The sequence below is a fragment of the Dendrobates tinctorius genome, unplaced genomic scaffold (genome assembly GCF_039654945.1).
Source record: "Dendrobates tinctorius isolate UK_male_01 unplaced genomic scaffold, ASM3965494v1 ptg000156l, whole genome shotgun sequence".
Classification (NCBI taxonomy): Eukaryota; Metazoa; Chordata; class Amphibia; order Anura; family Dendrobatidae; genus Dendrobates; species Dendrobates tinctorius.
Window position 1 is genome coordinate 2,659,899 of NW_027361823.1, and position 21,295 is coordinate 2,681,193.

At 41.6% G+C, this 21,295-nt stretch overlaps 1 protein-coding gene and 1 long non-coding RNA gene across 6 annotated transcripts in view; one reads left to right on the top strand and one right to left on the bottom strand.

Annotated features, from left to right (window-relative positions):
- The window catches only part of LOC141051268 (ATP-dependent translocase ABCB1-like), a 59,802-nt gene extending 50,116 nt beyond the window's left edge, over positions 1 to 9,686 (bottom strand). The window contains exons 1-2 of one of the 5 annotated variants that reach the window (XM_073548129.1): positions 9,548 to 9,686; positions 2,571 to 2,642 (exon numbers count right to left, since the gene is read on the bottom strand). In XM_073548129.1, the coding sequence (XP_073404230.1) occupies positions 2,571 to 2,616 (46 nt within the window). In that variant the 5' untranslated portion in view covers positions 2,617 to 2,642; positions 9,548 to 9,686. Of the gene's footprint in view, positions 1 to 2,570; positions 2,643 to 5,704; positions 5,815 to 6,054; positions 6,119 to 7,958; positions 8,162 to 9,547 lie in introns of those variants that run through there. The other 4 variants (XM_073548132.1, XM_073548133.1, XM_073548131.1 and 1 more) reach the window with 4 other exon arrangements.
- The window catches only part of LOC141051269 (uncharacterized), an 80,209-nt gene continuing 65,120 nt past the window's right edge, over positions 6,207 to 21,295 (top strand). Inside the window, exon 1 of the long non-coding RNA XR_012220614.1 lies at positions 6,207 to 6,364. This is a non-coding gene — a long non-coding RNA (uncharacterized lncRNA). The remainder of the gene's footprint in view (positions 6,365 to 21,295) is intronic.

The following is a 21,295-nucleotide window of genomic DNA, read 5'->3' on the forward strand; positions in this document are numbered from 1 at the left end:
AAAAGGTCTATTAGTCTCCTTTAGGATCTGTCATACAACAGGCCCAACAATCATTTTCTCGGTTATCATGACTCCAGTGGAACCTAGCAAGAGCACATGTCCACGCTGTGGATCAGGAAAATAGAGTTGTTTGAGAAATAGTATATTGTTTCTTAAATTTATAAATAACAAGTAATTTTTTAGAACGCAGCTGAAGTCACAGTTTTAGGTTGGGGTCATATGAGTGTTGATTCTTTCATGCAAGAGAATTGGAACGATTATGTAAATGACATGCTGATTAAATTCTGATCAGAGTGTCAGCTTAGAGTGATCCAATTCGCTAGGATGAGAGAATCCGATCACAGGTGAGAAGATGGAGAATAAGAGTTCTCCATCTTCTCCGTTGTGTGATTCTGTGGGATTCGGATTGCAATTCGATTACATCAGAGTGTAGTTCAGTGTTTTCCACACAGCCATATACTTCAATGGGTGAGTGCAATCAGATTTCCACAGTCACTCAGAGCATGCTGTTATTTCTTTCTCATGCTGAATCGGAAGAGGAAAAAAAAACGCTGATCGTCTGTGCCCCATAGAATAACATCTGTCCAAGATTTATTCAATAAAACATCAGATAGCACTCGCCCGATGTATACTCTCATGTGAGCGGGCCCTTAGAGTAAAAGTCGTACAGATACCATACATTCCTCTTTATTGGCATGATATGGCAATGGAGACCACTAAGCAGAAACAGACAACTGAAAATAACTTGACATCCCACATTTTCAGTGCTTGAGTAGATCAGTGCCTCCTTCTATAAAGGAAGTATAAGATCATGCCACCAGCATGCCAACTAAGGTGAAGGGGGACCCGTGATTGGTTTTATTCATTCAAGGTATAAATTTGGTGAGTGTACATATAGACAAGTAGAAAAAGACAGAAGAGGTGAAAAGTACGATTGGTTAGTAGAAAAACCGTAGGAAATATTTTGGGGTTATGTATTTAAATTGCCTCTTAAACAGGAAGAGACCTAGAACTCTAGCGCCACCTACTGGAAGAGGCAATCCTAAAAGTCAATATCTGCTCTTTAACGAGCCTTGCCATATGACTTAGGATAAAAGCCAAACCAGAATCTCAATTTGCAGACACCCCGAAATACTGTGTCTGCTAATTGAGATTCTGGTTGGGTTTTTTATCCTGTCATATTGCAAGGCTCGTTAAAGGGAATCTGTCACCCCTTCTTTGAGATATCATATAATGATATCATTCAATTGTGCGTCACATAAGGATTCTCTTAGTACTTTTGCTTCCCCCTGACCCCGCACCTTTCATGCATAAATACCTTTTTTATATCGGTTCAGATGTATGTAAACTGCCGCTGTCCGGTCCGCTGGGCGGGGCTTATTCAACTGCTCCCCCCCTCCCTGTCTTGCTCTATGCATTTCTTCTTGTGTAGAGCAAGACAGGGAGGGGGAGCAGGTGAATAAGCCCCGCCCATCAGACCGGACCGAGGCAGTTTACATACATCTGAACCGATATAAAAAAGGTATTTATGCATGAAAGGTGCGGGGTCAGGGGGAAGCAAAAGTACTAAGAGAATCCTTATGTGACACACAATTGTAAGATATCATTATATGATATCTCAAAAAAGGAGTGACAGATTCCCTTTAAAGGGTCGACTTTTAGGTTCGCTGCTTCCAGTAGGTGGCGCTAGAGTTCTAGGTCTCTTCCTTTTTAAGAGGCAATTTAAATACATAACCCCACAATCAACTTTTTATCAGCAGATGATTATCACTGGAGGACTAGTAAACCATCCCTTCATATTCATGAGCTCTGTATACCTCTCTCCCCTCAAACACACCACCAGTTGGCAGTTTTGTGTGTACACTGTGCAGAACTGATAGATCTACAGCAGAGAAGACAGTGATTTTACAAAGATTTATTTTGTGTCACCGTAGCTGCATGATTTGCGGCTGCTAGACAGCCTGAATACATGTGGGGGTTACCTGTTTGTTAGGAAATTATTCAGCCTGTCCAGCAGCCGCAAAATCATGCAACTGTGGCGACACAAAATAAATCTCCGAGCACGCCAAAATAATCGGAGAACACCCCAGCATGCTCAGATATATCGAGCAACGAACATACTCGCTCATCACTAATTTTTATTATTTGCTTCCACCAAGCCTCAATTTCCTATTAATAAGACATTTCTCATGTATTTACCAGCCTTTCCCCTTTACTTTTGAACTGTGTAGCTCTTATTTTCTCTTAAAGGTAGAGGAGTTATTTTTTTAGAACCATGAGCAGCACATAGTTTTCCTGCCTTGATTGCCATTTCTAACAGTACTACTCCGTGATCAATCGCTTAATCTTTCATTTTGACTATACAATACCTCTATTTTTTCACATGTGACATCCCCCTTTCCCTCAAATATAGGTAATAGCATAGCCCCAAATTTTCTTTATAATGGCTACACATAAAAGCGTGCTTGACAAAAGTTTATGGATCAGCTCTCAAGGTGGCTAACAATTCTATTAAGTCTGTAGCCTTCTTAAAAAAAAAAAAATCCAGATTATGGGGGGGCTTAACTTACCCATGATGTACTTGTCTTTTTTGGGTATATCCATGTCTTCTTTCATTGTGACTCAATTTAAGGACTTGAGACCTGTAGGACAAAAGACATGGTTTGTAAATACAAGGTAGAACAAAAAAAAATAAAGTCATTTTATGCATGTAAAGAAGCTGTAACCCAGGTCAGGTTGCCATGTGCAAACAGATACTGTCAAAAGCACGGCCCATCCTTAATATGCATTATTCATTCTTTTGTAGCACACACACGTCATCCCATCTGCTAATTAGGAACATGATGATGGTAACATTGTCATTAAAAAACTTGTGGAGGACCAAAGTTTATATAAAGCATCAGATCTGACTCGACATACATATTCATAGTATCCTAAGGCTGGGTATATCGGTAGATTTGGCCGACGTTCTAATGTGAATGGGGCTCTCCTGATGCTCCACAACAGATGATGATGGGGATAAAGAAGGGTTGGGCATGTTGAGTTTCAATTAATGATGATTCTTCGTTCCCAGTTTTAGTAAGCTGCTGCCAAGTGTTTGTCGGTAACTTATTGTCCTCTGCCTATTCAGAATCCAAACACGCACTATTTTTCCGTACCATGTGACAGCATATCCGCACACATGGAGTGAGCCATAGGGGCTGTGTCTCTCTCCAGATGTGATGCCTTACATGTATCTAGTTGTTGGACTATCAAAATAAGTCGGCCAGTCATTTAAAATATTCTTGCACATTTATCTTGGACGTGTATTATTGCACAATTCATCAAGGGTCGCAAATGCAACCGTAACGATTGGCATCCAAAGCCCTAAAAAAGGCTTACAAATGCTAATAGAGAGTATTAGGTAAAAATCTGGAAATAATTCATCAGACTTGCTCCAAACATTTCACCTCCAAGGTTTTGTGATTACAACTACATCTGAGAAGCAGAGCGTAATGAAATTCATTAAAAAAAAAAAAAAAGAGATGAAAATGAAATTAGCCATAGTGTCAATTAACTAGCGGAACTAGGGTTAACACAGGCAAGACAGAAAATCAGCGCTACATAGAAGAGAGCCTGGATGAATTGGTTAGGGTCACAGCATCATAACAGTTGGAGAAATTTTCCACTACGCTAATTAAACAAATTATATGTGGACTGAATGGTTAATAGTTTGCATAAATTTTTATAGGGATCTCAAGCAAAGAGTGTCAAAAACAATAAGATAGCCAAGGCCAAAGCACTCTCCTATAATTTGTCACCTTCAGGGGAATTGTGCAGTGTTGTAAACAGTAAAATGCTGTTGGCATAACACTACATTAGGGAAAATGACCCTAAAGATCAATTCAACAGTGACCTTCTTGCTAAAATCAGATGACTTAAAACACAAAAAGAAGGGTCCTATTGGATCAGTGAAGCACTTGTGTAGCAAACTTTTCATGTATCCATTTACCGGTGTAAATTACAGAACTAAAGGGAGCTAAATTTCAATTAAAAATTATTTTAAAAAAATAAGGGACACACATTATATTGACTAATCCAATTAATCCACATCAAAATCATTGATCATTTTGCAGTGATGATATGGGTTTCTGCTTTGAACTCTGTATCATTGGTGCAACCTGTGTGGCCGTAGAAGAGCCCCAGCGGTACGGGGGTCCATTTCCACCTCCAAAGCAGGTAGATGTGTGCATTATGATGAGCTATTGGACTGCAAATGGCCCATATATTGTTCTTGCACAGTGACCCTCTTCTGTCTGTGTCCGCCAGTGGCACTAAGCCAATAGTTTTTAGTAAGAACCTTTCCCCAGCTTAAAGTTACAATAAGCCCACAATTTACCAGACTCTAGACAAAGGGGTGTTCTTTTGGTCTCCATTTGGTCAGTAGGCATCTGCATACCATTTATTCAATTGTCTAGAAAGTGCAGCAGACTGTGATTTTATCTAATTTTACACAATGGTTTCTGAAAGTGGATGGATGCCTAGCATTCATCTAGGTTGTGGCTGCCAAATTCAGACATCCATGTTTTAAGGACCACAAAAAATAAAAAAGACTGGTTGAGGTCTCCTAATCCAAAGTTGACAGCCTCATGGTTATATATGAACTTGTCAAGTTCAGGTCATTAGACATGCAGCTTGCCCTTACATCAGGGTTCAAACTTGGGCATCTAAATGGAGCCATCTAAGGCTATTTTCACATGTCAGCAATTTACATTAGTATTTCTATGCCAGAAAGAGAGATGGAACACAAACCGGGAAAAATGAAAAAAAAAATAAATAAAAATTTGTACCTCTTCTGTGTTTTAGACCAACTTCCATTTTTGGCTTACAAATAATGATGCAAATTGCTGATGTGCAAAAACTTAAATCAACTCCTGACAGCAGCAAGCATGAGTCACCAAGAAATACGGGAATTACTTATCGTGAGGAGTTTTGGGATCTATGATTATCTATTATATGACTCAATGTTCTGTCCTTGGCTCTGGTGTGACAACAATGAATGTAAATGAGACTGCCCTAAATTCTCAACACCCAGTTGTGAGCTGAACATGTTAGAACATTAATTGCATTCTTGTCTCAGCCGGTGAGATAGACATAAAACTTGGGATCAGCCACTTTTTGTCAGAGTAGCATATACTCTATGTAACAACGGACACAATCTAAGGCCTCTTTTACACTTCAGTATTTTTGATCAGTATTTCATCAGTATTTGTATGCCAAAACCAGGAATGTCTCCAAAATAAGGAACTGGAGTCAGTCTTTCAATTATATTTTTTTCTCGGTAAGTTCCATTCCTGGCTTTAGCATACAAACACTGATGCAAAATACTGACCAAATACTGAAGTGTGAATGAGCCTTAATTGTTAGCTTCAGTAATGAAGACACATGGGCCGTTTTCTCTCACCCTCCATCGTACTGATTGGTCTAAACCCAATGAGAATGAAAATTTGATACATATATTGCCCATTTGTCTTTTGGACCTCTTCACATCCTTATTTTTTGTTAGATAAAAAAAAAACAACTAAAATACATAGAGAAATGTATTCCTGATACAGAATAGCACAGAAGTCAATGGAACGGAACATAAACCAGCCATGCGTCCATGCAAACACTATGCAACAGCATCAATACAGGAGATATTTTCAGGCCACATTCAGTATTTTACCTCAGGAGTGGTAAGCCAAAACCAGGAGTGGGTGAAAAATACAGAGGTTTCTATTAGGCCGGGATCACACATGCGAGAAACATGGCCGAGTCTCGCATGTTAATACCCGGCACTGCCGCCGGCACTCGGATCGGAGTGTGTGGCCGCATAGCAATACATGCAGCCACACGCTCCACTCCTGAGTGCCGGGTATTAACACGCGAGACTCGGCCATGTTTCTCACATGTGTGATCCCAGCCTTATACCTTTCCTCACATTGCTGCACTCTTGGTTTTGGCTTTCTCATACTGAGGTAAAAACTGACTAAATACTGAACGTGCCCTAATATTTGTGATCAAAAGAAACCTCACTGGATTGGATAAGTCATCGTGACTATTATTGACTCCCCTTTCTTTGTGCTGAACCAGGTCTTAAATGGCCTAGAAACCAGATAGGATCCAGATTAACCTTCTCTGCATTGTACGTTAGGAGTGGCGCCCCCTGGCCGTGCACCTTTATCCACCCAACTTTCCCAGACAGCATCCAGCTTAGTTCTAATTAAAACCTCTCTGGGAAGGATGGGATAAAGGTGCACAGTCCAGGGGGTAGCCACAACCCCCTTATGCACAAAACCTGTAGCTGGATCCCAGGGCTTCCTCAGTTCATGAGAGACCTGGTTAGGTAAGTCAGTGGAATTATGGGCCAGGCAATGAGGTCACTGATTTAGACACTTTCGGTAAAAACGTTAGCTGGTCCGCTCACATTTTCTACCTGTGTAAGGCTAATTGGACACAACTGTATTTTCAGACCGAGTATGGTCTGTGAGGAAAAAACTGACATTACAATGACAGCACCAATGTTATTCAGTTGGGCTGTTCAGGTGGGCCTTTTTTTGATTTTTTGTTTTTTCTCCCTTTACCAAAGCAGTGGATGTAAAGATTAAAAAAAAAAAAAAATCTATATAAATAAGTCAGATCCCATATTGCATCCGCTTTTTATAGATATGTTGCCATTATTAACCTAGATCACGTACGGTTTAAAAAGTTGCTGTATAAAAACAGCAGACACAATGATGTAAAAGGCACACAGGTGGCACGTTGATTGCAGATGGGTAAAAATCGTCCAAGTTTTCTGGATAAGACGGATTTTTTTTTTTTTTTTTTTTTACACGCTTGTGTGAACTTTAGCTTCACAACATGTGCTAATTAATGCCGTGTTGTGTAGTGTCTGTACATATTGGCCATGGTGTAGCTGCATCTGCCCAGGAGTGCTGGTTAGCATGAACCAGCATGAGGCCCTTTCCTTTTTTGGGTTATGTTAAGAATGTTGTTATGCCCATGTTTACATCATAAAAATATGCTGTGTATATTATTTATAACAGAGACCATGACTTGTAGCAAACATTTCTGGGCAAGGGTGTATTTTTTTTCTTTTTGGCAAAAAGTACCATACTTGCCCATTTTCACTTCCCCTCACAGACACTTTGCCATTAGACCATAGCATGTGAGGGGAATACAGAGGGCATGACGTGCTGCCCAGCTCCACGCTCCTGTTTTATACCGGTAGAGCTGTCAGTAACCTCCTTCATTACACAACAGGCACTAGTTACTCCATAAACCTTTTACAGATCATAAATAAGGGATTTTTTTGCTAATTATATACTCATGTCAGCCAGGCATGTTGTACTTTAAACAAACCATTGACATGGGGTGTAATTATCCTCAATTGCTCTTTTTTTGCATGATACGTACTTTACGTCACTTCATAATATAATGTAATTATATATTAGTTATTCAACTTATCAAAAATAAAAACAGGTGGCGCAACCATTATATAATCCAACATGAGGGGTTACACCTTCCCAAAGAAGAGTATAAAACAGTAAATTCAGTAAACCTGCTCTGAAGGCACTCTACTAACACAGATCACAATGCAAAGGATTGGAAGTACGCCATCACATAGCTAAAGATCTTAAATACAGGAGACGAAAAAAAAATTGGGTCACAAAATCCCTCACAAATAAATGTTTATAATAAAAAATTGCATTTAAACTATCTAAACAATCCCTATAGATTGAAAACCAATCAGTTCATCTCTGATTACACCCGAATAGCCCATCTGATATCTGATTGATCCTATCATTTAGACCTCTGCACGCTCATTCACTGTTGGGGCTCATTCAGACACGTTTTTCATCAAACGTGGCAATGCAAGTCTATGGGTCAGGAAGCAATTAGTCTGAATACAAACCAAATGACAAACTATGGATACATACATTTACCTACCTTCTCTCCCAGATGTTCTGCCACCCCAAGAAGTGGGGGGGGGGAGTATTCCCTCACTTTTTTTTTTTCTACTCGTAATCAACTCTTTAAAACCTATTCCACACCTCTCACCAGCCATCTTTCACTTTTTAAACCAGCTTTTTCCATATTCCCTGACTTTGGACAGAGAGTATGAGCTCTTGATTGTACTGCGATTAGTCTGATCAGGTTATTCCCTTCTCACTATATATGGCACAGATGTTCTCCGTACTCTACGGTGTGACTCACATCCCCATTTCCACATACAATGCGAAATTCCTATGCGTGAGATTAGTTAATGGCTGCATACATTTCTATCGAACGTCATTTGCAGGCACTTGCACAATACATACACCAGTGACTTAGCATATATATATATACACTATTTACTTTCCACCTAGTTTTCCTCTCTTCTAGAGCGATGTAACATCGAGTCATATTATAAGGGCTTTCTCACACCAGCGTATACATCGGACGAGTGTTATCTGATTGCATCTGATGGTGCTCGGACCAATGTTATTCTATGGGGCAGTTGTGATGCATGTTTTTGCCCTACTGAATTTGTCAGTGAAAGCATACAAAAATATATTGCAGCATGCTGCGATTTCACTTTGAAATCGTATAGCACTCACCCATTCAAGTCAATAGGTGCATGGATTTGGAAAACATCAGACTGCACTTGGATGACATCCGGGTGCAGTCCAATTTCCGCTGACTCACAGAATGGAGAAGATGGAGACATTTTTTGTTCTCCATTTTCTCACCCTGTGCCTCAACTCTCTCATTCGAGAGACTCTAATCGCACTATGCAAAACCTCGGATCAGAGTGTCGTTTTCATAATTGGCTAGATTCTCTTGGAAGAGAGACTCTACGGAAGTCTGACCGTAGCCTAAGAAGTAGATCACAATGACACGTTGCCACACCGTACGTACTGATTGTTGGTGTGATATCATAGCGATTCACAACACTGTGGTTGTAAAAAATCCACAATTATTGGAATGTTGGTGGCAAATCAGAAGCGACTTTACCAGCATTGCAAGGATCCTGAAGCCACTACATCAGCGCAAAGTTACACATGGCACCGTGCTGCACCCGACAAACACTGTTTTTTCATCTATTAAGTTAAACACTAGGAAAGTTTAAATGTCTGCTTAGCCCATGCTTACAATTAATGATTAGTATGAAGATCCTATCCTATAAAGTTCGGTTCTCATTGCATTTTGTTTTTTAAAGCATTTCAAATGTTTACTTTTCAAGGGCAATGATTGGATAGTAAAGGGAATGGAACCATATGGAAGAGATTCTACTTTTTTCTTTTATTACATATACACATTTGTATTGATAAATAATTCTGAGCTATAACAATGCTGTAGATTACTTATGCGAAAACTATTACGGTACAATGATTTATAACAAATGGAAACTGCTGCTCTGTTATATCTGATCCTGATACAAAACACAAAGTCAAATGTGAGCGCAGAACACTACTTGTAAGCGTTAGTAGATTCCACGACTAATGGAAGACGAATGCATTTTTATGTAATGTCAGATGACTCTTACCAGATGAGAAGTTACAGCCTGTTATCTGGATGTTGGAAACTGCCTCCAAATAATGCAATCCTTCCTTATATATAGCAGAGTATACCTGTCTGACCTGTTTGCTGAGAAACAATTCAAAGCAGGTGAAAAGCCATCACCTTGCATCCTAAGCCTCACCTCTTCCTTACCAGACTGGTTTGAAGTCACCATTAACAGCGGGGGATCATTGCAGTTTACATTCTTCAGAACTGCTATGTCACTGCTCTGAGAAGAGCATACGGGAGACATATTTTATTACTAAAGTTATCCGAGTTCATTTATGCATTAGTACAGATGATATAATTAAACAAAATGAATAAACATATTAAAGTTTTTGGATAGTGGCCAGGGAGTACCTGTTTCCCAACAAACAGTGACCCAATTATTAGTGATGACGGTAGGTACTGATCTCGAGCCCCGTTTCATCAATCCAAGGCGTCTATACACCATTCTTGATGACGTGAGATGTGCCGAATTCATTAAAAGGCATGTATCTGTTAATGAATTTATTGCATCCCTCAGCTCTTGCACAGGGACTGTAGAACATTTCTGTTGTCATACTCGCTACTTTCATGGTGTAGAATCTGATTAATTTTTTGGGGCGCACCCAGACATGCCTTCTCCACACTTGGCTCTGCACAATTTTTAAAAAGTTGGGGGAACTGGCCAAAGCTGGTGTCACGCCAAACATCGGAAAAATATTTCAGGAACTATGAGATATGTAAAAATGTTGCAAAATTTCAAACAATTGTATGCCAGATTTCTAGTGAAGAGCGTTTGATGAATTGGTATGTACTAGCTTGTGACTAGAATTCATCTAGCAGACCCAACATTTCTTACTTTCAGAACCTCTTTCCAATTTGAGAGATGGTCAAAACTCACGAGACTGATCGAGTCCATCCCAATATTGACATTCAGAGCCCACCATTACCGGTATGATGGCGGCGAAAACTTCCACACAGACAGCACACTGTGCCCCTCTCCCATATAGGCAGAATAATTACATCGAAGGGTTTCCAGTTTGCCCTCATGTAGTATTCTCGTATCAAGCACTCCCACCACACTGTCACATCCAGCTTCATGCCGCCTCTATACTAACAGTATCATCCCATCTCCAGCTTACTGTTACTCTCCCCCCTGGAATTATGCGCACATCTTCTCTTCAGTCTTGAGCTACTCATGAAAGTCATTATCTTGAGATCTTCTTTTCATAGCTAGATGCTAGACCTGGTGCTAATGAACCAAGCTGACAGCCACAAGCCACGCATCTTAGCCCGCGAGCCTAATGTGGCTACCATGGAATCCATGCATTAAGCAATGTCTATAACTGTCAATGGGACTAAAAATGACTGCGTTTTTACAATGCAAAAAAGTTTGCTGATTTCATTCCTGTGAATTTTGCTCATTTCTCGGACTTGTCACGCATTTCATCTTTTACATTACAAAAGGTGAAGTGTGTGATGCAATCTGACATACTGGGGATTTCAAGCCAACGGTCAATTTCTAAACGTAAATATCCTCTGTAGAATTTTTAGATTCCGTAAAATATCTTGCACAATGCTACAACTATAGTAGGCGGTGAATTTTCCCACATTGTCTATTTGCCTTGCGAGTAAAGATCCTATGGGTAAATTCACATGTTGCAGATTTTCTGCAGTAATTATGCATAGCAAAGGCAAAAAAAAATCCTCGGGGAAGTCGGCAGCGCACTAATTTGGTCGGATATTGCTATCAATTTTCCTTGGGGCCTTCAGACAGGTCTTGAAATAATTAATAAATAAATAGATCATCGTCTCTGCTGGCACTTTCTCAATTCCTGGCAGTGTTTCTTTGCCTATATTAATGCATCTCAGCCCTTTGATTAGCTGGAGATATCACATGGGATGTAACATCCCAAGTGGCATGGAAACATTGCTAGAAGTTGAGAAATCGCCAGAAAAGTTGAGTATTGCTGTTGTTTTTTTAATGTAGACATATGGATTTTGCTGCAAAAGTACAGACAATCCATAAAAATGTCTTTATTGCAAATTATCACCGTCAATTTTTCATCAGCTATTTTCACATTAGAAAAAAAAATAAAGAACATTGCAAAACTTTTCCTATCCAATGCAATGTTAATCACCGACAGCTCATGGATGGCACATTGATGTCGCCAGTTCTGCTTGTCATTTTCACATACCCATGAAGTTTTGTGGGTAATTTTGATCCATGACTCCAATCAAAAAGTCACGTGTTTGATTTTTATTTTTTTTATTTTGCGAACACACAATACTGAAAACATCATGGACATGTGAACACCTCCAGCTGTAATGGGTAAGGGTTCTATCCATGAAAACCTTGGTTAGAAAATATATGCAAAAAAACAAGTGACTGACGCCTAAGCAAGTATTACTTAAGTTGATATGGTGCGGATAAAACATAAGTAAATAGATTTATTCACCCATCAGTAAAATGCACAATATAAATGATCTGGAGGTTTGCAATGAACTCATGACAAAATGAATTTACACATGGTATGGCTGCATAGATGGATGAATCTCTGTATTTTCTACCTAGAGAATAGCTGTAATTTTAATTATGATTTTTCTCTGCAGCAGAAAAATTATCAGTTGCTGCCATGAAACTGGGAAATCACATTTTCACGTTTCAATTTATTGTGATCCCAGAGTAATTAAAAAGTACCAGAAAAGTTGTTTGCAAAACAGAAAACTTGTGCAGCTCTTTCTCTGCGTTCACATGTTGCACAAATGGTCATTGCTGTCATTGGCATAACACAAAACCATTCAAGATAGGTAAAGGTCTTAGCACTGTCCATTGTGTATTTGACATGTTAATTTAAGCTGTGGATTCACTATTTCGCATCGCGATGGGTGATAAAAAATCTGTGGCAAGTCCACAGCACTTCCGCTATGAAATCTGTCACTGGCTTATGAGCACATACAGTATGCTCCCATTAATCAGTGCTTACTCCAGGTTTCCCGCATAAAGCACTTTCAAAAGTTGCAACTTTAGGCGTTTTCCCGCCACTTTCGCGTAGCTCCGCCAAATTAGGCAGCGCTAAGGAGGAGCAAAGAAGGGACGGGGTGTTGCAATGCCCGCCTGACAAACTCATCAAATGTGGCCGCATCTCTGACTGGAGTAGCATTTCTGGCATGCAACTCCTAATGAAATTGGTGCATCTTATTCCTGCAACCACTCATTAAGACTGGTGTACAAAACGCTACTCTAGTTGAATCGGCGCAACAGTCTAAGGCTTCATTCAATTGTCTGTATTGTTTTTGCACATTCTCAAGAATAAATTGTTCTAGTGTTATTAGTCTTTTGGATTTGATTTTCATTAGTGTTTGAGTAGTGTCAGTTTCTTTCCATGAGTATTTCATCAGTGATTTTCACAAATGGGAAAAACGCATAAAAAAATTGACTATTTGATCAACCCCTTCTCAATCCATATGCCCCCTCCAATGAAATAGTGGCAGCTACACTCACCTTGGTGCCAGTGCCATTCCAGCAGTGTCATCACTAGCTCTCTCGGGGCTCGCATGACATTGGCTGCAGGGATAGCATGACAATCAGCACTGGCTTCACCCTCTACTGAAATAGCCAGCGTAGAGGTGAGGATAGTTGTTATGATTGAGAAGGACTGTCCAAATAGTGGATATCCCCTTTTTAGAAAGAATCAAAGAATGTTTCAAACATGATTTAAGCGATTTTTCAGGTATTTTTGTGCTGCAGACCAACCTTAAAAACTCTCCAAAATCCCTGGTGTGCACATACTTTTACACTGCTCCATAAAACTGTTGCGGGTGGATATACCTCTAATTGTGTGACAGGTTAAGCAGCGCAGTCTATGCCAAAAGAATAGACCAGGTGACTTTAGTTCATTTACTTCCTTTTATAGCACTTTAGCAAATACTCGACGAAATGCCTGCACTACCAGCTAAGAAGGTGAAGACACGTGATGACCTTTTGCTTATTGCCCCAGTCTCAATGAGTTATTTAAGGACTGGACTTACAAATGTACTAATGTATACAAAATAAATTATCATCTCTATGCTAATGGCTTGCTTTTAAATTCAGAATATTTCTGTTTCTGTTTCCAAACTCTAAGCAGAAACTCATTTGAAAGGCCAGGTCTTAATGCAAATTAAATAAAATCTCTATTCCCTTAAGGAACTGTCTATTTTCAACTATAAAAAAACAAACATTTTTTATCCTTTCATTTCACGAGCTGTAACATTTTTCAGTCGCTGTATCTTGTTTTATTTTATTCATTTTTGTGGGGAGAGAATGCAAAAAAAGACTTGGTTACTTGCCAGTAACGGGATTTTTCAGAACCCATGACAGCACCACGAGCACCCAATTATACGCTTCTTCTCCTGACCTCACGCCAGCCTTTCTAGAAAACACCGGTGATTGTCTAAACGCTGTGTCTAACATCATGTCCTCACTATACCTGAAACTGAACCTGTCAAAGACTGAACTCCTTGTGCCTCCTCCCTCTACTAATGTACCTATACCCGACATTGTCATTTCTGTGTGTGGTTCTACTATTACTCCCCAGCAACATGCCCGCTGTCTTGCTGTCATACTTGACTCAGAGCTTTCCTTTGCCCCCACATTCGATCACTGGCTCGCTCTTGTCATCTGCACCACAAAAACATTTCTAGAATTCGACCTTTTCTTACTTTTGACTCCGCAAAAACTCTTACTGTTTCTCTTATTCATTCTCGTCTCGACTATTGTAACTCTTTTCTAATCGGTCTCCCTCTTACCAAACTCTCCCTTCTCCAATCTGTCTTGAATGCTGCAGCCAGGATCATATTCCTCACCAATCGTTACAGCGATGCCTCTACCTTGTGCCAGTCATTACACTGGCTACCCATCCACTCCTGAATTCAGTATAAACTTATTACCCTCACCCACAAAGCCCTCCATGGCTCAGCACCACCCTACATCTCCTCCCTTGTTTCAGTACACTACCCTACCCGTGCCCTCCGTTCTGCTGATGCCTGAGGTTAGTATCCTCAATAGTCAGAACCTCCCACTCCCGTCTCCAAGACTTTACACATGCTTCGCCAATTCTTTGGAATGCACTTCCCAGCTCAATTATGATTAGTCCCCCAATCCCCACCATTTTAAGCGTGCCCTGAAAACACATTTATTCAGACTGGCCTACCGCCTCAACACATTAACCTAATCTATCCCTGTGTGGCACAGCCAAAAGTTTTACCATAACCAGGTTTTCCGCATCATGTTCGCACATGCTTTATGCATCCATTAGCCCTCTGTGGCTATACTGTTACACACTTAACATTATGGCTGGTCCGAACAATCAGGGCAACTGTTACCACCCACCTTTCGTGTCTACATCTTTCCTCATAGACTGTAAGCTTGCGAGCAGGGCCCTCATTCCTCTTGGTATTTGTTATAATCTATGTGATTATTATGCTGTAATGTCTATTGTCTGTACAAATCCCCTCTGAAATGTAAAGTGCTGCGGAATATGTCGGCGCTATAGAAATAAAATTTATTATTATTGTTGTAATGACCATTGGAGATCCTCTTCTGCTTTGCAATCCAACTGATGCGAGGGAGAGGTGCTGCCAATTTATTTTAAAGGGACCGGCCCTTCAAGGACACAAAACCTATGGGCTAAATTGGCAGCACCTCTCCCTCGCATCAGTTGGATTGCAAAGCAGAAGAGGATCTCCAATGGTCATTACAACAATACAAAAATATCAACACCTCATGTTGCAAACTAAAAAGGTGAATTTACAACCTCAAAGTACTCTCACACACGTAACGAGAGGGAATATAAGGGCGCTGTCGTGGGTTCCAATAAATCCCACTACCAGTAAGTAACTACGTCTTAATCATCCATGAAAGCACCACAACAGAAGTACAGAGAAATAAGAAATTCAGGGAGGGATCACAGCACCCTTTTCCCAAATGTGAGGTCGGAAGAGGAGACTATATCCTGTCTATAATGTTTATAGAACATGAAATGAGAAGACCATGTTGACGCCTTACAAATCTGCTCGATTGAGACATCCGACCTGCTGCCAAGGAGGTTGTCATGGCCCTTGTGGAGTGAGCCTTCAAACATTCTATAACTGCTTTGCCACTTGCTGAGTAAGCTAAAGAGATGGCCTCCCTAATCCACCCATCTATGTGCACTTTGAGTTCTTAAGCCCCTTCCCAGGTCCCTGCAAGGACACAACCGAAGTATCTTTCTTCTAGTCTTCTGTGACAGACAGATGTGGCACCCCACTCACTCACAACCCTGACAGGCCTCTTTCACTAGCACCAGTGAAACGGAGCACTGCCAGCCCGGTAGGACTTTCACAAGTTCCTCCTTGGATGTAAGCCCAGTCCATTACCATACTGGTTTCTGGCCTGATATTATCCTGTTATCTTCATAATTCCTTATGGAATTATGTTTCTCGAATGTTTGTGGCAGCTTCAGCATGACTATATTGCCAGCAAGCCTTTGACCTGCTCTGAGCAGGTTGTCTCGAGGTGTGAGATCTGTCACTCACAGCCTTTGGAGTCTTGGCCTCCCTCCCCCCACTGCTGAGCTAGGTGCTAGCTTTCTTCTTGAGGATTTGAGAATACTGGACTTCCTGCTGGACAAAGGAAAGAGTTTTATAATCCCAGGCCAAATAGGGTGCAAATGATTGGCATGAAATTATATCTCCAATAGTCTTAACAAAGCTTTGTTAAACCTTTAACTCCAATAATTTCCTGATAAATCACAGTTGTACAGAGTCCTTAGCACCAACACCTGGACTTTGATGGCACTGGTGGATAGACCTAAAAGAAGACCTTTTTTGTAGAAATTCCAAAATGCGACAGACTGGCGCTCCGTCCTCAATCTTTGACCCTGAAGAGGTTAGAAACTTTCTCCAAGTTCTAGCATATATTCTAGCCAGGACTACCTTCCTACTCTGAAGTAGGGTCCAAATAGTAGGAGAAAGACCTTTCAACAGCTCCCTTTCAAATTCCACACCATTTAATGCAGGTTGGCTACTTGTGGATGATGAACTGGTCCCTGTGAAAGAAGATTCGGAATCTCTGGAAGTACCCCCAAATTCCACCAAGGAAAACATCTGCAAGGAGATTGTATGTTCTCTGTTATGATTGAGTCACCGTAGGAGGCAAAAATAGAAATGCTAGCTAAGTCCAGAAAACCAGAGAAGTTGGCAGCTATCGGATTGCAGACCCTTGAACCTATCAACACAACTAGCAGTAGCCGTGGGGGGCTCCTACGATGCCCTAGGCCCCTCGATCACAGCCGGAGGACTACATAGCCTAAAGACAGAAAGGGAAATCTAAACTGCCCCAGAGCAGACCCTAAAGCAAAAGGCAGCCCCCCACATATAATGACAGTGAAGCAAGAAGAAAGAACAAAACACAGACAGAAAGATAGACTGAGCAAAGATGGGGCCCACGCTAGCTTAGATAGGAAAGGACAGGAAGGCTGCTGTCTGCAATCCGTGAAAAACCCTATGAAAATAAGAGCCAACAAACTGACAGTAAAAAAGGCCCTGAAGATGCTAGGCTTCAAAAAAGCTATGTCAGTACTCAGGAATATTCTGAAGACAGAGCAACAGGCAAAAGGAGATTCAGCTCACCCCAGCAGGGAATGGCAGAATCCAGAAAAGCAAGGAAAACAAAACACTAATGCAGAAATCTTAGCTTTAGATGAGCAGGAATCAGACTGGTTTCCTAGAAGTCCACAGAGAAATCACCCGCAGGCCAGAAGGGCGTCGGCAGCCTTATATCCAGTCATTAACTCCACTCAGCCAGTCATCATCATCAGCCCCAGGTGTTTGACAATCAGGCTCACTACCTTTCTTCACCAGAAGAGGGAGTTCCTCGGGTCTCAGTAGTGAAGGGGAAAATGAACTCACAACAGTACCTCCCCCTTGAGGAGGGGTCACCGAACCCTCAACCACGCCACCAGGGCGATCAGGGTGAGCCCGATGAAAGGCACGCACCAATCTTTTGGCATGAATATCAGAGGCAGAGACCCAGGAATTATCCTCCTGACCATAACCCTTCCACTTAACCAAATACTGGAGTCTCCGTCTAGTCAGACGGGAATCCAGTACTTTCTCTACCTCATATTCCATGTTACCTTCAACCAATACAGGGTCTGGAGGTGCAACCCCCGGAACAACAGGTTCAACAAACCTCTTCAACAAAGATTTATGGAACACATTATGGATTTTAAATGTGACAGGAAGAGCCAAACGAAAAGAGACCGGATTAATAATCTCCAAAATCTTGTAAGGTCCAATAAATCTAGACTTAAACTTAGGAGAAGCCACCTTCATAGCAATATTTTTTGATGATAACCACACCATATCACCAACCTTAAATTGGGGACCAATGGTCCTATGTCGGTTGGAAAACCGCTGGGCCTTTTCCTGGGAGAGAGAGAACTTATCCACCACTTGGTCCCAGATCTGGTGCATTCTCTCCACCACAGTGTCAACCCCTGGGCAGGCAGAGGGCTCCACCTGCCCTGAAGAAAATCGAGGATGAAACCCAAAGTTACAAAAAAAAGGAGACATCAAAGTGGCAGAACTAGCTCTATTATTTAAAGCAAATTCGGCCAAGGGCAAAAATGAAACCCAATCATCCTGATCAGCAGAAATAAAACATCTCAAATATGACTCCAAGGTCTGGTTTGTTCTCTCCGTCTGCCCATTGGTCTGAGGGTGAAAAGCAGAGGAGAAGGACAACTGAATTCCCAGCTTGGAACAGAAAGTTCTCCAAAATCTAGACACAAACTGGACTCCTCTGTAAGATACAATGTTCTCAGGAATCCCGTGCAAGCGAACCACCTGTTGTAAAAACAGGGGCACCAATTCAGAGGAAGACGGCAACTTAGGGAGTGGTACAAGATGAACCATCTTAGAGAACCTATCACAAATCACCCAAATAACAGTCATCCTTTGAGAGACAGGCATATCAGAGATGAAATCCATTGAAATATGGATCCATGGCCTCTTGGGGACAGGCAAAGGCATCAACAACCCACTAGAGCGAGAACACGATTTAGACCGGGAGCACGTCCCACAGGACTGCACAAAATTCCTGACATCACGAGACAAGGAGGGCCACCAAAAAGACCGACTCACCAGATCTCTAGTACCAAAAATACCTGGATGACCAGCCAAAGCAGAGCAATGAACTTCAGACATCACTCTCTTCTTCCACTGGTCAGGAACATACAACTTTCCACTGGGACAACGCTCAGGTTTGTCCTCCTGGAACTCTTCCAGAGCACGTCTCAAATCGGGCGAGATGGCAGAAAGAACTACCCCTTCACCTAAGATGGTAGCAGGCTTGGTCACCACAGGAGAATCAACAAAGAAGCTCCTAGAGAGGGCGTCAGCCTTGACATTCTTAGTTCCAGGAAGAAAAGAAGCCACAAAATCAAAACGTGTAAAAAACAAGGCCCACCTAGCCTGTCTAGGGTTCAAGCGCTTAGCCGACTCTAGGTAAATCAAATTCTTGTGGTCAGTGAGGACCACGACTTGATGCTTAGCTCCCTCCAACCAATGTCTCCACTCCTCAAATGCCCATTTCATGGCTAACAGTTCCCGATTCCCCACATCATAGTTACGTTCAGATGGAGAGAACTTTCGGGAAAAGAAAGCACAGGGATTCATTTTAGATGTTACAGGATCCTTTTGGGACAAAACAGCTCCTGCACCAATCTCAGAAGCATCCACCTCTACCTGGAACGGAAGTGAGACATCAGGTTGCCGCAAAACCGGGGCGGAGGTGAATCTTCGCTTCAGCTCCTGAAAGGAAGAAACAGCCTCCGGAGACCAATTTAACACATCAGCACTCTTCTTAGTCAAATCAGTCAATGGCTTGGCAATACTAGAAAATTTTGCTATAAATTTCCGATAAAAATTAGCAAAACCCAAAAACTTCTGGAGGGCCTTCAAAGAAGTGGGCTGAACCCAATCGTAAATGGCCTGTACCTTGGCCGGGTCCATTTCAATAGTTGACGGGGACAAAATAAATCCCAAAAAATAAATCCTCTGTACTCCAAAAAGGCATTTAGATCCTTTGACATACGGGGAATTCTCCCTCAAGATCCAGAACACAGTCCGAATATGTTCCACATGAGAATCCCAATCCTTGGAGAAGATCAAAATATCATCCAGATAGATAATCAAAAATTTATCGACAAAATCTCGGAAAATATCGTTCATGAAGCACTGGAAGACAGAAGGGGCATTAGTGAGCCCAAAAGGCATCACCAGGTACTCAAAATGTCCCTCCGGAGTATTAAACGCCGTCTTCCATTCATCCCCATGCTTAATGCGAATAAGATTATACGCCCCCCTGAGGTCAAGCTTGGTAAACCAGCAAGCACCTTTAACTCTGGAGAATAGATCAGAAATCAGGGGTAACGGATACTGATATTTAACAGTAATTTTGTTGAGAGCACGATAATCAATACAAGGTCTTAATGATCCATCCTTTTTGGCTACAAAAAAAAAACCGGCACCTAAGGGTGACGAGGATGGTCTAATATGACCCTTCTCCAATGCCTCCTTAATATAGGACCGCATAGCCTCGTGCTCGGGTACAGACAAATTGAAGAGCCGACCCTTGGGAAATTTACACCCCGGGCTCAGTTCAATAGCACAGTCATAACTCCTATGAGGAGGCAGAGACGCAGACTCATTCTCACTAAATACATCATAAAAGTCCGCCAAATAATCAGGAACATCATGCGACTGAGGAGAGGTGGAAAACACCGGAGCCTCAGTAAAGGCACACCGACAACCCCACCTCACCACAGACACAGATTTCCAATCCAAAACTGGATTACGAATTTGTAACCAGGGAAACCCCAGAACAATAGTATCATGCAGATTATGTAACACCAAAAACCTGCAATTTTCTTGATGGTCTGGGGCGACCCGCATTACCACCTGGGTCCAAAACTGAGGTTTATTTTTAGCCAAAGGAGTAGCATCAATCCCCCTCAAAGGGATAGGCGTCTGCAGAGGTGTCATCGGAAATCCACAACGTTTAGCAAAATCCAAGTCCATTAGGTTTAGGGCTGCTCCCGAATCCACAAAAGCCTTGGCGGAAAATGTGGACAGGGAGCAGATCAGAGTAATAGCCAGAAGAAACTTAGGTTGAACACCACCAACAGAAAACGTGTGTGCAAAGCGTTTCTCGCATTTAGGACAGACAGAAATAATATGCGAGGCATCTCCACAGAAAAAACACAACTTATTACGCTTTCTGAACTCCTGACGCTGCTCTCTGGAAAAAACTCTATCACATTGCATAGGTTCAGACATCTGTTCAACAGGTGACAACACCTCTCGTGCAGCTCTGCGTTCGCGTAAACGCCGATCAACCTGAATGGCTAAAGACATAGAATCGTCAAGACCAGAGGGAACAGGAAATCCCACCATAGTATCTTTTATGGCTTCTGACAACCCCTTCCGAAAGAGAGCAGCCAAGGCATTATCATTCCAGGTAGTAAGTACTGCCCACTTTCGGAATTTTTGACAGTACAATTCTGCAGAAACACGACCCTGGTTCAATGCCAGCAGGGTCTTTTCAGCCTGATCAATGGCATTAGGTTCGTCATACAACAACCCCAAGGCCTGAAAAAATGCGTTCACATTAGTCAGAATAGGATCATCTGGTTTCAAAGAAAATGCCCAATCCTGGGGATCG